Consider the following 18030-nt stretch of genomic DNA (forward strand, 5'->3'; position numbering starts at 1 on the left):
GGTGTTGGACTAATAACTGTACAACTATGTGATTCTACAGAATAAATTTCCTGACACTTCTGTTTTCTGATGAACCTGACTCAAGAGCAGTGGGACATGGACACTATTTCACTTAAGTTCACAGCAGGCAGAGTGTAGGCAGTACCCAGACATCCATATTTTTTAACATATTTTTATTAATTTTAGAGAGGAAGGGAGAGGGAAAGGATGTGCCTTAACTGGAATCAAACCCAGGACTCTTCAGTCCACAGGCTTTATCCACTGAGCCAAATCGGCTAGGGCCAGACATCCCTATTCTTGACATCCCTGGGCCCAGGGTTCTTGGAAGTAAGAATGATGAGTTTCAGCTGTAGAGATGGAGGCATGTGCTGCCTGCCTGGGTCCTCAAGTGGACATTCTTAGGACTGTTTTCTCTTTACAGAAATTCTTCCCTGTAGTACAAGGGGCTACTTGAATAAAGAAGAAAGATTCTGAGTAAGTCAGAAAGATTCATGACTACATTATGGCATGGAATCTGGAAAGGAGCAAATATATGCATATATACCTATTTCAGCAACAAACAGCAACAATAGACTTGTAATTTGCAAATCACTTTACATTCCATCTGTCAGATTTGCAAATGACATTAATATTGAATAATTTATAGTGGCTTACATAGGAGATAAAATAACTTTCCAAAAAAGATAACTTAATCTTTGAGTTGTGTTTTTTAAAAAAGATTCATGATAGTACATAAACAAAACTGGAACCTGACACTATGGATTTTTTGTCTCAATTTTAAAAAAAATATATTTTATTGATTTTTTTACAGAGAGGAATAGAGAGTTAGAAACATTGATGAGAGAGAAACATCAATCAGCTGCCTCTTGCACATTTCCTACTGGGGATGTACCTGCAACCAAGGTACATGCCCTGGGACCCTTCAGTCCACAGTCCTACGCTCTATCCACTGAGCCAAATCGGTCAGGGCTTGTCTCAATTTTCAAATGGGCCTGCACAGCCATAGGTCTCCACAGAGATTCTCCTAGAGCTGCCTAAAGGTGGAAAGGAGAGTGTCAGGAAAACGGAGTTAGAAATCAGGGTCTCTGGTTCCCGCCACTGCCGTAATCATAATAATTCTGTCTATTGGTCTTCCATGTAAGAATCTGAGTGAAGAACTGTGCAGCTGCTTAAGTTAAAAACGTATCTGGTCTTGCGCTAGGCTGTTTTTCTCAGTGGTTAGAGCACCGGCCGTGGACTGAAGGGTCACAGGTTAGATTCTGGTCAAGAATATGTACCGTGGTCGCAGGCTCGATCCCCAGTGCCAGTTGGGGTACGTGCGGGAGGCAACCAAAAGATGTGTCTTTCTCACATTGATTTTCTCTCTGTGTCTCTAAAAATATCCTCAGGTGACGATTAACAAAAATTAACACAAAAAGAACCTTATCTGTTCTTAATATCTTTGTTTTACACACGAGGAAATTGAGGTAAAGTCAGATTAAAAGACTTGCTCACGGTCACCTAGCAAGAGAATGGCAAATCAGGTTCTGGTTTCATCACAGTTACATCAGGTTGGATCCCTGCATTTGAGTGCAACTTTAGGTTATAACTTGCAAGTAAGAGTTGAGAAATGGTCTATGCAATTGGCTTTCAGTAAGTATTACTTAATAAGCTACCTTGAATATGGTTATTTGTTTATAGTATACTAGAGGCCCAGTGCATGAAATTCATACACAGGTAGGGTCCCTAGGCCTGGCCAGTGATCAGGGCCGATTGGGGCCTTCCTTCTGGTTGCTGCCTAGGGCCTTCCTTGGTTCTGCACCACCCCCTGGTGGTCAGCACACATCATAGCAAGTGATCAAACTCCCAGTCCCCTGTGAGTGTCCTGAGGGGACACTTTGCATATTAGGCTTTTATACAAATAGATAGAACAGCAGGATGATTTCTATACTTACCAATTACTATGGTTGTTTATAAGATTATGATTCAAGAAAAGTTTAAGGTGCTGCTTAGTTATACTTTGCAAGGTAATTCTACTTGATATTATCCAGTCCTATTATAAACTTTAACTAACTTGGTCTATTGCATTATGACAAGCATAGCTAACACCATATGTGGTAGCATGTTGCATGATTTTTGAGGGAAGAGAAAGCTATCTTCACACTCTACCTTCAAGCAATTAATAAAAAGCCAACCCCACTTACTCAGTGACACAAAATTCCACAGGAAAAATGTCATGTGTAGGCTTATGTGTTTTTTCCTTTTATAGTTGAAAAAACACGTGACACTCATGACTCAAGCCTCTTAGCCACCAGGACCTCAGTATGAATGAGTTTGTTACATCCTGACTTACTGTGGAAGTATCCTAAGTATAAGGCATAGGTAGAGAGAAATCACAATGGATAAGAAGAAGTAAAATAAATAAAATTGCCATGGAAAATTTTTGTAACATTTATCTTTCTCCATTTGGGGAAAAAAAAAGTCTTATTTTTTTATTGTCTTATCATTATTTTCTTAGCTATGCAAATAATACTTTTGAAAAAATAAATGGTTCCACAGTAGAAATAAATATTAATAAAATTATAACACTTGTACAACTGTTGCAATAAAACTGTGGAGGAAAATCTGAGACCCTAACAGAATATAATTTTTATTATTACATTTAAAGTGTTGACAAAAATATGTTGTGTATGAATCTTTTTTTGTAGCCTATGTTCTGTTGGCATTTATGTTTTCCTTGGCCATAGGCATTTTGAAGTAAGGAATGTTTGTTTATAAGCTACAAAGCATTCTGACTGTTCATTAATGTTTGGTCAACCCCACGTTAAAAATGCTATTACAGCCCCGCTGGCATGGCATGGCTTGGTTGAGTATTGACCTATGAACCAGAAGGTCATGGTTCCATCCCAGGCAGGGCATATGCCTGGGTTGCAGGCTCCACCCCAATAGGGGGTGTATAAGAGGCAGCCGATCAATGTTTCTCTCTCTTCATTGATGTTTTTATCTCTCTCCCTCTTCCTTCCTCTCTGAAATCAATAAAAAATATTTTTAAATGCTGTTACAATCATAATAGCTCAAATGAATGTGGTTTCAAATATTAGTCAAAAGTAATAGGTTCTTATTAACTTTGTTACAAGAGGAACCACTCATTCCACCAATCATTTTCTTCCAATCTTTATGAAATAAACACATAGTAGAAAGATACCAAAAATTGACTTGGTGAAATACATACTGGCACAAATAAGTTCATTTTAACAGTTGTCACGGATCAGTTGCCCATGACAAAATAAATATTACAAATGAATATGTACAAAAAATTATTTGAGACTAGTAACAAAGCAATGCTTAACTTTAAAACTAGACATCCTTTACATTATTTAATTTCTTCAAATTCTTTGCACCTTAAATCTATCTAAAAGTCAATTATTAACAATAAAATTGAAAGTAAAGGACATTTCTTTAAAGTATTTCAATCTTTTCAACAATTCAAGAAACAATTTAGGCATAAGGTCAACAGTCATTAAAATGGGATTTTCTTTTCATAGTAATGATAATTTTGGTGATATTAGTATTCTAGTATTTCATTTTCTAATATTGTATTCCCCCAATTTATCCATGCTTCTTTTTTTGTTTTAACAGATAGCTGACAATGACTAGAAGAATTGATTGTTTCTGAGACGCATCAAATCACTTTCCATAAAATCCATATCTTGCTGTTCATTTGTGAATAAGGTATAGTAAAGAGAACGTGTTACCATACTTGCTTAGCTCTTAGATGGAGAAGACATCAGCCCACTCAGTCAGTTTGAAGGAAAACTCCACCAGGGTGTGGCAGGCTGTGTATGAGTGGACAAGCCAGCTAGAGGGTGAGGATGCAACTAAATGTCACCTGCTGGGGGAAGGTAGATTAGGGTGAGAGTACAGTAAGCATGTTCTCCTTAGATAAGATTTCCATGTTAATTATCCATAAGAAGAAATCTAGGGGGAGACTTTTTTTAAATGCTGTATATGACAATATTTTTAATTTCTACCCCTGGTAGATAGTAAAAAGCAAGAAAGGGGAGGACCTGATCTAGAAAATCAGTTTCTTAAAACAAAAAGAAAAACACTTGTTTATTGATAACTGGGAAAATAATCTGTTTCATAATGTGTTTTCTTTGTACTTTGATCTGTTTGTATTGATATTTAAGCTTCTGTTTTATGATCTCTTCCTAATGATAGAACCAGAGTTCTTGGAACCCGGGAGTTTAAAAAGAGCAGGTGCCGAAACTTCGCTTTTTCCCTGAACAAGAAAAATGGGCTGTGATCGGAACTGTGGGCTCATTACTGGCGCTGTCATTGGTGCAGTGCTGGCTTTGTTTGGTGGTATTCTAATGCCAGTTGGAGACCTACTTATTGAGAAGACAATTAAAAAGGTACAAGTAATCAGAAGGATAGTTTTTTCTCAGTCTGATTCATTCTATCTTCTGTCCCTTATTTTCTCTGGGTGCCTGTTTTATATTTTATGGTAACTGGTAACTTTGTGCCCTCAGTACAAAAGTGAATATGGGCTACCACAACTGTATACAATAGAGAAATGTTAAAAGTATATTTACCATAAATGAATTGCTACCTTAGGTATAAATATTCAAATTCTGATAAAAGCTATTCATAGGTACACAGGTAAGTTGAAATAATTGTTTATGTCTAAAGAGTATGCTTTTGAATAAAAAAATAGGTAAGTGTATAAAAGTAGATGTATCTTGGTTAAAACTGAGAAAAATAAATGTGTATGTATAATATAGAATATAGAACATATATAATATTAACGTATAAATACACGTGATACATAGTCATTTAAACATAATTAAGTTTAATAATGGATCAGAAATTTTTGGTAAAGCTGATAACTTTTATTTGGTAAACTGCTGGGTTTTTTTATGATATGTGTAATAATATATGGTTGCCATAAGTATTTCCTATTCATAAAGCTTTATGTTTTAGAAAATGCTTTGAGAAATGTTACATAGGACATATGCCAGTGTATGTGCAACAGCAGAGTAGTTGTAACCTAGTTAGAGTAATTCAATAGATAGGTTTTCACAATAAACTAGAATTAATTTCCCACCTTAGTTCCTTAGCTTCACACTCACCATCTTCAACTGATAGAGAGAGAAAGACTAGGATAAGGACATACAGACCTGCTGGAGTCCTAAACCCAAGATGGCAAATTCAAATGGTTTCAGAAGTTTGGAGACAGAGTTAAAAAAAAAAAGAAGAAGGAAAAAAAGTGAAGCTGTGAAGAACAAGAGAAAATGAAGACTAGGAACTATTGTGAATGTGAATGTGTGTCCTATGTTTCTTTTTTCAAAACATAATTCTGGCCAAATAAAACATGTCTGAGTACTGGCCTCAGTTTTCAGCCTGATTAGATGTCAATGGCCTACACAGAGGGTTAATAAGTACAGTGCACAATTGAGAACAATAAGAATTAAATCATAAATTGAGCTATACCTATGAATTCATACTGAAATTTCTGTTACTGCGAAGACCTTTATCTTCCTCATCCATTTATCTATATTTGACATCTTCTTCTTACGAAGAATATAATAAATACCATTTCATTTCACAGAAGCATTGACTTAACTGACTAATATGAAGAATTCATTTTAAATCTATTTTCTGATGATGCCAATTACTATTTCCTATTCCTTTCTTTAGCTAAAAATTATAAAGTTAAAAAAATAAATCAATAAGCTGCTGTCTTATGGAAAAATAGGAAATTTTTTAGGTTATAGTTCCTATATTTACATGCTATGTTTGCTACATACTAATATTGTGGTTTATGGCTTTTCTATTGCTAACAGATCATAAATCTTAAGCCCTGAGAATTTAATTAAAAATATTATAAATTGAATGTCATCCACTTCTTTGGAATTCCCAATTTTATTGATATTACTTTTGATAGAGACAGATAGGTGTCAGTGAGATGAAGCTTATGTGATTGTGTGAGATGGGATCACCATTGCTTACTATCCTTACTGCTCTGTCATTTGCACCCCCTCCTGGGTTTCTGTGGGGAGAGAACAGATGCAGCATGTGTGCTAACACAGAGACTACAATTTATCTTTTGGAAAAGTCTCCAGAATAGAAATGTCACAATAATCTCCCACTGCAGAGCATTTTAGACCAAGACTATTTTTTCTAATACATAATTGACAATCAGTAGCTGATTATTGATCATCATTTATTTAATTCATTCAGTAATAGTAGTACATATAGAACCTTTGTTACATGGCATATAAAGTACTAGCATCTATTTTAATGGTTTAACATTTATCTCATGTTCATAATAGCTAACCCTGAGAAAATAACAATTTTGAGACATCAAAATTTGCTTTTGTATAGAGACTAAGAAAGAATAAAATAAAATTTATCTCAACAAATTTATGACTTAACTTAGGGGAAGCATATTGTAAACTAAATAGAGAGAGACCTATGAGACTTGTAAATGAATTCTAAAGTGTAGAATATGAAAAAATAAATGCTATTTAGAAAGAGAGCTCTCAGTGCATTCAAAAACTTTGAGAAGAAAGTGAGATTTGAGTTGGATTTTGAAGTACTATATAATTTTAAAAGTTCAAAGAAAGCTGCAATAAATGCATGAAAGGGTTGATAAATGCTATGGAAAAAGTTGTGGGAGTGCAATTAAATGATGTAAAGAAGAAATAAGGAAAATAGAGGATGTGCCAAAAAATATGGGATTAACAAGAAATGATTAGAAAGACAAAAACATGGGGTAAGATTTAGAAAGTTTTGAACATGAGCAGAAGAATATTTAATTCATGATGTTCTAGGCAATAGTCATTGGTGTAAGTTTTATGATAGGTGTGCAGTTAGAAGTTGATATCAAATGGCTAGCATTTATTTAGTGCTGCTACTAAGAGCTTCACATTTACTCATTTATTTAATGTTTACAAATATCTATAAGAAGGTACTATTAGTTTACCCATTTTACAATCACAAGATCTTAAGAAACACTTGCCAACACACCTAGCCTAAAGGTGGAGGAGGATTCAGTTTCCAAAACTAGGCAATCAATCTCAGGCAGAAAGTAGATGATACAAGTCTTGTGCTCTAGCTATAGCAGACAGTGTTGGGAAGTAAGAAGACAAAAAACAGCAAAATAGGGAAAAGCCTTTCAAGGAGAACTTAGGATGACTCTCTTTAGAAAGATCTTTGCACATCCTGTAACAAAAGTCACTGTTCTAGTGTGATAGAGTCCATAGAAAGAAGTGATGGGACATGGGATGCAGTGGCAGTTTGGATGGAGGGACTGTTAGGAGAGAGGAGAACAAACTACATATCTAGTCTCGTGACTAAGAGAAATGTATACCTTAGAAGAATACAACACAGAGGTTTTATTATTAATGGTCTGATATGAACACCAGTGCATATTTCAAATGTCAGAGTTCAAGTGGATTTTATTATTACTACACAGATAAAACTAAACAGTGGATTTGCTTTCCAGAGAATATGACTGTAGAGACAAATGGGCAGAGAGAATACTCTATGACTTGTGCATAATTCAGAGGTAGGAAGACAAAACAGAAAATGGAAAGAAATGATTTTAAATGAAGAAATAAAAACAAAAGAGGGTCATTTGGGGGCAGTTAATAGGAGGCCAACACTCGAGGAAAGAGAATAAAATGTTCTCAGGCAGATAAAAATCAAGACAATAATGGTTAAAACATGGTCAATATGATTTTGAAAGTATAATTTCAGTAGGATAGGGTAATAAAGGGGGCATGAAATAAAGAAGTAGAGTTTTTATCTTCTTGTTTTGAAATGAGGATGTACTGTGCAATCGTTTACAAGACAAAAGGTATGAATCTAGACTCTGGAAGAAGGAAGAGGTACAAAACTGAAATTTGAGAGAAGAATGAGTTCCCAAAACCTATTAAATGATGGTTTACATTGTATCCCAGCTACAATATCCATCAACTACTAAGGCAATATCAGAATCCCTTCAATGGTCAGAGTCTTTGGTACATTTGTTACTGAGCCTGATTTTTGTCTCACGTTTCTATATAACCATGTTGAATTGACGATTGTAGTCACATTAACATGCTAGAACTTTTTCTTTGTTTAAATAAGACTGTTCTTTTTCCCCTTTAGTTTACAAAACTATTTTTTTAAACAAGACTGGCATATGTATCTGTTTAGCATATAGTAAGAATCAAATGGCTGAATGATATACAAACGCAAGAGCTGATTGTCTTACCCCTGCCTCAGGAGCACTTAGGATATTGCTGTTATTTTAGAAATATGTACAAGTTTTTGTCCTGGCCAGTTTTTGTTTACCATTGAAACTCATTGAAAATTATTTTCTTTATTTAATTGACTAATAGCAAATTGGTAAAGTTATTACCTGTACACTAGCACTATTAAAAAAGAATTAAACTATTTAGTTGGAAAATATTAGATAATCATCTTATATTGTTGTTATTTATAAAATATAGGGTCGGAATTCTATGATACCATCCCATTCTAAAAGATGACACCCTGACACAAGCATTTGAAATGGTCTAAACTAGCTCAGAAATTTCCTTTCATATATGAAGTTTACTCTATTTCCACGGGATGATTTTAGGGACTTCATGCTTTTTTAATGGATCATAGTGGAAAGTTTTCTTACCAACATTTTATACTGTGATTCCTAATGGATTTGTGTTGAGTCAGCAGGTTTATGTAATCTTGCTAAGTAGACTAAAAGCCAATGGCTCAAGCTGCCACAAATGTGCAAAGCACTTTGGAAAAAGGTCAAAGTTCTGCCACCACTCACAAAAGATAATTTATCACTCCACTTTGTTAATGTTACTTGATAAATGTTTAGTGAATATTGTGTAACATAAGTAATTTTAAATACATTTTAATTTAATTTTCCTAGGATATTAACCATAGAACACCAAGAATGGAATTAAAGTTTTCCTTTTATTTGCCTATTAAAAGACGAATGTTTCAGTTATGTCATCATTCAATTATGCCATCCTTTTCTTCCTCCAATTCTTGAAAGAATGATCCTTTAGTAGCTTGAAATAATTCTTTCAGAGAAAGTAAATTGAAATAATAATTATCTCTGTTCATTAAAATGACTAGGTTTTTTAATCAATAGACCACATTTTAATAATATAAATTAATTTCTATTTATATTAATTTCACATATATGCTTATAGCATTTCTACATATAACAAAATAGTTCATGCATTTTTAGCATTTAAAATTTAAAAATAAATGTCTGAAGTATTAGTTGTTAAAGAAGGTAGAATTTTAAAAAATTTAGTGACAATATCTGAGTACATGAAATAATTTAGAACAAATTTTAAATTAATATAGCAGTAAAAATGGATTAAACACTAGAAATATTTGCATTTTAACTGCACTAATAAAATCACTTAAAAACAATGTTTCAAGAAATAGCAGGTAAGCATATATAATTTTCTTCCTCCAGCCCAATATAATGTGAACATAATTTAGTTTTCATACCAAATACTAAACTCTTATTTTAAGTTCCCACATAAATTCTTGGAAGCTAATTTCCTGAATTTTAGAAATATTAAGTTCAATCTGTTTCACTGAATTTTATTCTGGATTTTAATCGATAACTTGATAATCTGAGACTAAGGCCATTTTTTGACTCAGCGCACATACACACACACACACACACATACATATAATGCATATAAAAATAACTTTTTTTGAACTTGGGGAAATCAGTTGTAACTGATCCTAACAGAACGAGTTGTGGTAGTGAGTGGGGAGGAAAATATTATTTTTAGTTTCTGCTTTTTTAAGGAAGTTTTGATCTCACTGGGGTCAGTATAAATATAAAAACAATTAAGTAGCAGAAAAATTAGTTTCATGGGATAGTACATGAGTTATTGCCACATGGCTTGTTTAGATAGTAAATAATATAAGTGATGTCATTAAAGCAGTCTGGGAATAAATTACATTAGCATTTTCCCTCTATAGAGTGGGTAGGATTTGTATAGTAATAATAGTTAACATGTTTATTGAATGCTTGCTGTATCTAACTCTTTTTAAGTGCTCATATTTATAACAAACTATAGAGATAAATATTTAATTAAACTATGTTCAACTAATTTTGACTTTCAAAAATTCTAATTCATATGGCTTAACCTAATATTATTATTCCCATTTTACGCATCAGAAAACTGAGGTACAAAGTAATTTAACCTGTCTGAGTTTAAATGATTAATACATGACCAAACTGAGTCTCAAACTCATAGCATCTTAGATTCATTTTAACCACTTCATTTTATGCTTTGAGGGAAGAAGCCACTGTACTTAGTCAGGGAGAGGGTAGGATAAGGGAATCTAACTCATAGATTGCAATCTGCTATACATGATTCTGCCTCTTAGTGTTTTATAATATCCTTGAGAAATGGATATATTTTCTACAACTGTACTGTCCATGCTAAACACATAAGAAGACATCAAGCTCATTTTAATAATTGCATACACTGAAGTTGTTAGTCATATAGATGAGTACTGTTTTTCTGCAACAATAATAATCAAGCGAGCATGTGACTAGATAGAAGATATTACTATCACAAACATCTGCTTTCAAGTTAAGGAAACAGAATACAAGTTTCAAAGTCAATGGCTTCCAAACCCAGCTGGAGACCATGCCACAGAAGCCATCGGGTTGGACTCCAGCCATTGCTGAGGCTGGGTAGTCTGTACACTTAAAGTCGGAGACAGATACTGATGTGCACATCAACCACGTCAGAGGATCTCACATTACATTACTTTGTCTGGGCACATAATGATCAGCTTTATACTTCAAATTTAGCCAAGGATTTACAACATAGGCTAGATAGCCCAAATCCATTTTAAAATTCACAAAGGCATAAAATCTTTTGCTCCTTTTAAAAGAAGAACTTGTGACATAGTTAGTCCTGGTGGTCAAAGGGTGTCTATACAATGTTCTAATACATAGAGTAATGTTAGGATCAGAAGAAATGCATTCCTATTTTGACTGCTTCAATATTTTTGTCTCTGAACAAATCATGACGATATGGAAACCATGCAAAATGGTAGTGAAAATTCCCGGTTTCTTTATTATCGGCCACTAAATTGTCAAATGTCATTGAATCAGATTTCTCTTTTCTCTAGGACCCATTTCTACCTCTGAAAAAAAGATTGGATAGGTTTAGATGACCCTAAATTTAACAGTTGGCAAATCAAAGCATTCATTTCAATATTCACATTTAAAATGAACAATATCTTCAGATTAATAATTAAGGCAAAGTGATGTATTGGCCTTTAGAAGAAAGGCATATTAGGTCTTTCAAGATTAAATGCATATGCATTAGGGTGAGGGAGGTATTCTGTCCTACCAAGGATATCCCATCATATTCCCTTTTCAATTCCATAAGCATGTATTGATTTTCTATCAAGAACTGAACTAAAATAAGTGGCTTGAGAGGTACATGACAAATAATTGATATTGCATTAGTCCTTAAGATTCTTGAAGTGTGAGAGCAATGTGTACAAACATAGGTGTGTTTTCCTCTCATAGGTCTCTTGAAATGGGTAAATTAATACAGCACACAGCTTCTATATGGATTTCAGCTTCAGCATCCTCATTATACAACTTTACAGTTAGAAAAATAGCCATGATACATTATCTGCTTGTGATTTTGTCTTAAATTGAGGCTGGTTAGTACAGGAATCTAACTTTCTGGGAGAGAATGGGAAGTTTTTCAAGGGTAATTGGTTGTGAAAGTAACAGGGCCCACCATCACTTTAGCAGCTCCAGTGTATCCAGTGTAAATGCTTGCAACAGCAAGGATTTTGTAATGGCATTTTTGATTGGTGCCCTGTTCTTCCCCAAGGAATTGCCTTAGTCTCTGCTTTAAGCAATAAGTAAAGTTTCCTGAAGATATGTAACTCAATTTTACTTTTACCAACTAAGTGCAGAGGTGACAGAAAATAGCATGGTGTAAAAGAGGACTAGTCTAAGGGTCAGGGCCTAGGATTCTCAGTGTGATTCTACTACGATGTGCCAGGTTATCCTTGGCCAGACACCTGGCTTCGCAGAGCCTCAGTACTAGAAAATATGATAATAATGTTCAGTGTCCCTTCTGGATTCATCATTCTATGAACTGACGCTTCCAGGTGAAGGAAACAAATAGATCAGATTGTGTTCCTATATTTATGGGCCTCTTTAGATTCATGTTCTGTGAAATAGTTTTCTTCCTCTTCCTCTAAGCACACCAAGGGAAGTTAGAGCTTTCTATCTGGGCATTTTTAACAAGGTTCTTCATTGGAAATACTGCCTGCCAAGAAATCACCTTTGTTGGCACTAGTTACTATAGCTTCATAGACTTCCGGCCCTGAGAGCAAAAGCCACAGAAGGAAACTGGGAGAGCATCTAAAATTCCCTTATTTTACAGATAATGAGATTAACCCTGAGGGGTCTGGTGGCTTTCCACTCAGTCCCACAGCTCCTAAAGAAAGGGACAGATTTCTAAAATAGGGTTTTCTGGTTCTGCCATTGGTATTTTGTTTGTCCACTACAAAGAGTGTCCACAATGTCTGATGGATTTCACAAAAGAATACTAGGACAACTTCCTTATTTAATCCTTTTATTTAAAACTAGTCTCCTAATAATAATAAATTAGACTATTGTAATTTTTGGAAACATGTACTGTTGGGCTGTTGCAGATATATTGAGAGTTAGGGGAAGCCATATTGAGCATAATTTTGAAGTGCGGAAGTCAATTTTGTGTTTCTTATTTGGGAGCATTTGTTTTCTTTAATTTAATTAACCTTAAGTGATCATCCCCTGAAGTCTCCAGCTTTTGAAGAAAAGAAAATAGCATCCATGACCACTAGACTTTTCTCTCAATTTTTCTGTTTTTGCCTCATCAGCCCAACTCACATATTGCAGAAGAGAAGTTAACGTCCCACTTGATAAGAACTTTTCAGAAGAGCTTTAATAAAATTTGCTTAATAAATTGTGTTGTTCCTAACTGCTGCAATATTGCCAAAGGGTCACTGTCGAAGGCTTGCCAGTGATTGGCCTTAAGATCAACAGACATGTGTGCAGTATTACACAGAGATCCTTTTTGTAAAAGGTTAACTAAAGAGGTTGCTACGATGGTTTGTTGAAACATTTCTGTTGCAAGTGAGTGGCGAGATTGCAAAGGTTCTCATGTACGAAGTACTTGCGCCTGGTCTTTTCCTTGGCTAATTAAAGGTGAAAACACCCAGAAGTGCCCTTATTTACTACAAAGAAATAACCCACGCTTGTTTTGTGTCTGTGTGTTTTTTATAGGAAGTTGTCCTTGAAGAAGGTACAACTGCTTTTAAAAACTGGGTTAAAACAGGCACAGAAGTTTACAGACAGTTTTGGATCTTTGATGTGCAAAACGCAGAGGAAGTGACACTTAACAGCACAAATGTCAGAGTTAAGCAAGTAGGTCCTTATACATACAGGTGAGTCCCCTCTACTAAATGCCGCTCTTTCCTTGACCGTATGCATTTCTGAAAAGGCTTCCATATGATAAATGCCATTGATTTGAAAGGTACTTACCTTGTCAATCGTATACATTGAAATATTTTGTTTATGCCTGTATAGAATCCTAATCTAAGGATTTACTGATTATAAGAAATATCTGTTTAGGTTTATGTTGACTAGCATCAATTAACGCCTACGTTTAAGAAATTGCAGTAGTTTTACACTTTTGGAATATATTCCCCATGACTCTGAGATATGCGTGATCTATAGAAAAAGGTATCTATCAGAATTTTAAAAACTAGACTATTTTAACATTTTAAGATTGAATGTGTAGATTACAGCAGTGGTTCTCAAAGTGTGGTCCCAAGGCGAGCAGCATCAGCATCACACTGGGAACTTGGTAAAAATGCAAATTCTCAGACTCTACCCCAGATCAAGTCAATCAGAGACTCTTGGGTTAGAAACCAAAAATAAGTTTTACAAACCTCTCTGGGTGATGCCAATGCACACTCAAATTTGAAAACCACAACATTAAACTGATTTTACACAACTGCAGTACCTACTAAGGTTTTCTATTCAAACTAATTTTGAATTAGTACTGAGACTGAATATGCTAGAACTTTATCCTACATTTCCTAATAATTTAACATGCTTTGGAATGGCATCTTGGACTATTAAAACTAAGAGGGAAATAATAGCCAGAACTTTTCATCTTGTAATTAAACAAAACTGACATCAGGGGATGTGGTAAGATTTGTTCATGTTCTTGCAGACCTAGGATCTGGTAACTCCTAGATTTTTGTATGTTTTCCCCTACTTAAGTTATAGACTATGTCTTTTTACCCACTATCAAAGTAAGAAAAAAAGCAGAGATTGAGCTGTTACAAACACTAACCTTAACCAAGGATTAGGCATATATTAACGAGATCCATATGGGAACATAATTAAATTCTGCTGTATCATTTGATATACAAACGTGTGATTTTTTTTTCAAGGATTATAACTAGTTACATACCATGAGCAATTCTTACCACAAATATATATTTTTAATGATTTTTAAATAATTTATAGTTTTAGTATCTTTTTATTTTAGATCATCTATAATTGTATATTTTTTCTCTCCACATATTATTATATTTCTATATTAACAACTCACAGTCAAAATATAATGAAATACGATACTTGTGAAGGTAGTGCCTGTTGCAATAGCACATGATGTATACAAGGCCATGGTGCCTGTTGTGTCCTAGCAATTATTCCATGTCTCCTGTGTCTGTGCACATGTCTGTAACCATTTACAACTCTGTCCAAGAAGACTTGATTTTCATTGTTACAAAAAAAGCAAGCTTACTTTAGAAAGAACATTCATTTTTTTCATGCTCCTATAGTTTTGTGTTATTATCAAAAGCCTATATGAGCCGAAACCGGTTTGGCTCAGTGGATAGAGCATCGGCCTGCGGACTGAAGGGTCCCGGGTTCGATTCCGCATGTACCTTGGTTGCAGACACATCCCCAGTGGGAGGTGTGCTGGAGGCAGCTGATAGATGTTTCTCTTTCATCGATGTTTCTAGCTCTCTATCCCTCTCCCTTCCTCTCTGTAAAATATCAATAAAATATATATATTTTAAAAAAGCCTATATGAATATCTTGTTTCAAAAAATGTTGCACATATGATGTGTACCTATGAAAATCTAGAAGTCACATGTGACCAAATGAATATCGAAGCATATTGTTTAAAAATCATACTCTGATTAATTGAATGCATGTGAGGAAAGAGAATAGTTGTTAGAATTTGAAAATTTATATTTTTTGTTTAAATTTTTGTTTGTGAGGAGGTTATGTTTGTTTGCTTTTTACTTTGTGGAGAATGTGGGGAAACATTAACATAATATTGAATCTAGTCCTAGCCCTACTCTGATAGGTGACAAGTAATGTATATTTCATTCTTAGAGGCGTTAACCTTTAAAGGACAAAAAGGTGTGGGTTAGATACACTCGATTCATTTGAAGAGGCAATGATGGGAGGGTTGGAGGAAACAAGTTGGATTTGCAGCTAATGTTTATAAACAATAAATTTCTACTTATATAACAATTGTCAACACAAGAAACAGTCAAACCTGTGAAGAATTTTTGTGAGTTTTTTTGAGCCTAATTGTTGCCAACGGCTGGGGAGCAAAATTTCAACGGATTAAGATAATGCTCCTGAGAACGGCAGCTGTGCATCTTGTTTTATACATTACAATCAAAAGAGATGCCGCAAGTGGGCTACATGAAATCCATTGGTGATAATTTAGGGGGGTGGGAGAAAGCACAGCTGGGAACCTCTGGGATTGGATGAAAAGTAAAATGATAGACACATATATCTTTTACAAAGGTGGGTACAGGATAGTTAACAGTCAACAATTAACATGATAAAGCAATGAGAGGATTTATGGTCTCGGTCCTAGTGTACTGGTTGTGCCCTGTGAGGTCTGGGAAAAGGTGAGCTACCCTGACATTCCAAAGGAATGTTATCAGATGCAAAAGACAATAGGCAGGCTTAGTTAAGGTAGAGATTGACCTTTGTCAGGGAAGATACCAGCCTAGGACATGACTACCCACCATAAACTGCTTTTAGCTAAAGAAGGTTTAATTTCAGATCCACCTTTGTGGTTACTTTAGGTCTCTGAGTTTACAAGGATGCCATGCAGGTCTTCACTGAGCTAGTCAGGTTAGCATGTGACAATGTTAAAGGGGTTTTTGATCATGTTGGAGTCATCCTGTCTCACAAATGTCACCATAATTGAGTCATTAGTGTCTGCTGGCATGCCTTAAATAATGGGAAACTACCTTTCAGAAAAAGTTAATAGCTTGAGAATCTTACATCTGTTGAAGTGAAGCTACCACCCCATAAATGATGCTCTGAATCCAGGTGAAATTGGAAGTGTAGGAGGGTATTCTGTCTCATACAGAACCACAGGCTTATTTGGCTGATGGCTGCTTAAAATTTCCAGGATTGAGATCTTAATGGCATTTATTCCAACATTCACCATCTCTATAGCTCTATGAATATTTAGTAAATCCTTCAGAATATTTTCAAATCTCAAACATATAGAATGTTTGAGTTACTTTGTTTTTGCAGGAATACAAAGAAAGCAGTCTTGGGAAAAAATATAAGGCAAATTACTCCCTTTGACATTCTTAACCAACACTTTCCAAAACCTGCCTACATTCTAATTTTTAAACCAAAAAATTGAGTGATTATGTTCTTTTTTTAAAAAGCACATTCTATTAACAGGCCTCAATTTAAAGAATTTTTCTCAGTGAGTGCCATCTACTGGTATAATGTTGTAAGTACAATTTAAATAAGCTAGACTTGAGGTCACAATTTTATACCTATTATTTCAACTTTAAATGTGAATAATATGTAATATAATTTTAAATTTACATCTCTGTAAGAGAAAATAGTAAATAACTAGTAATAAACTGTCCTGGGTGCTGATTTAGATTTGTATGTTCTTTGTATGTCTTTAGAACTCCAATAAGAATAAATAATAAAGCTTTGATTAAATATTAAAAATAAAATCTTTTTCTAGATGATTGGGAGGTCTCTTTTGAAATAATGTGAGCCATTAATTAATTTGTTCATTCAAAAATATTTATGGAGAACTCACCATCCACCAGGCACTGAGCTGGAGAGACAAAACACTCATAATCCATACCCTACAGAAATTTACATTTTTATTATACCTGAGTGAAAAGTATTGCTTTTTACATTTCAATTCCATTTTTTTCAGTCTTTACCTTAGTTATCTATTCTTCTTACATCATAAACATTAAAATATATTCTAGTGCAACAAATGGTGTGTCCATTATTTTATCTCAGTGAATATCTTGTACTTGCCAAGATTTTTCTCCATAGTAATCACCCTTCAATACATCCCTGAAATGTAGTTGGTACCATGAAACTAGATATGGTAGAGCCAATGAATACTGGTTTAATACTAGTCAAGATTCAATATATGGGAAAGGGAGGGAAATTAGTCGGTAAAAAGTAAATTATATTCCATTAGTTATCTTTATTCTCATTGAAGCACTGAAAAATATGGAACAGCCAGCCAGTGCTGGATAGATTATCTATTTTGAGCATTCTTTCGAAGACAATGTGTTATTAATATTCTCCCACTTAAACCTTTCTCCTGTCCCCTCCTTACCCTAAGGAGAAAGACTAAACATTTGAGTGTGAGATATAAGCCTTTATGTTTGAGATCTTGCTTATTTCCTACCACTCTCCTTACTCTCTCACTTTATAATCCAACCAAATTCTACCATTTGCATTTCTAAAAATACACCAGGTTCTTCTTACCTCCTATGTGCCACTTTCAAACCTGTTTTCCCTAACTAAACTTCTTTTTGTAATTCAGACCACTTATGTGGAATTGCTACAAAATGTGTCTTGGCCCTAACCGGTTTGGCTCAGTGGATAGAGCGTCGGCCTGCAGACTGAAAGGTCCCAGGTTCGATTCTGGTCAAGGGCATGTACCT

At 34.6% G+C, this 18030-nt stretch overlaps 1 protein-coding gene across 19 annotated transcripts in view; it reads left to right on the top strand.

Annotated features, from left to right (window-relative positions):
* The window catches only part of CD36 (CD36 molecule (CD36 blood group)), an 87837-nt gene that overhangs the window by 48270 nt on the left and 21537 nt on the right, over window positions 1-18030 (top strand). For 18 of the 19 annotated variants that reach the window (XM_080665661.1, XM_080665658.1, XM_080665667.1 and 15 more), the window contains 3 exons: window positions 3619-3711; window positions 4201-4394; window positions 13325-13485. In XM_080665661.1, coding sequence (XP_080521787.1) covers window positions 4275-4394; window positions 13325-13485 — 281 coding nt within the window. In that variant the 5' untranslated portion in view covers window positions 3619-3711; window positions 4201-4274. Of the gene's footprint in view, window positions 1-421; window positions 475-3618; window positions 3712-4200; window positions 4395-13324; window positions 13486-18030 lie in introns of all 19 variants that reach the window. The other variant, XM_080665670.1, reaches the window with a different exon arrangement.

Source organism: Plecotus auritus (assembly GCF_963455305.1).
Source record: "Plecotus auritus genome assembly, chromosome: 4".
Classification (NCBI taxonomy): Eukaryota; Metazoa; Chordata; class Mammalia; order Chiroptera; family Vespertilionidae; genus Plecotus; species Plecotus auritus.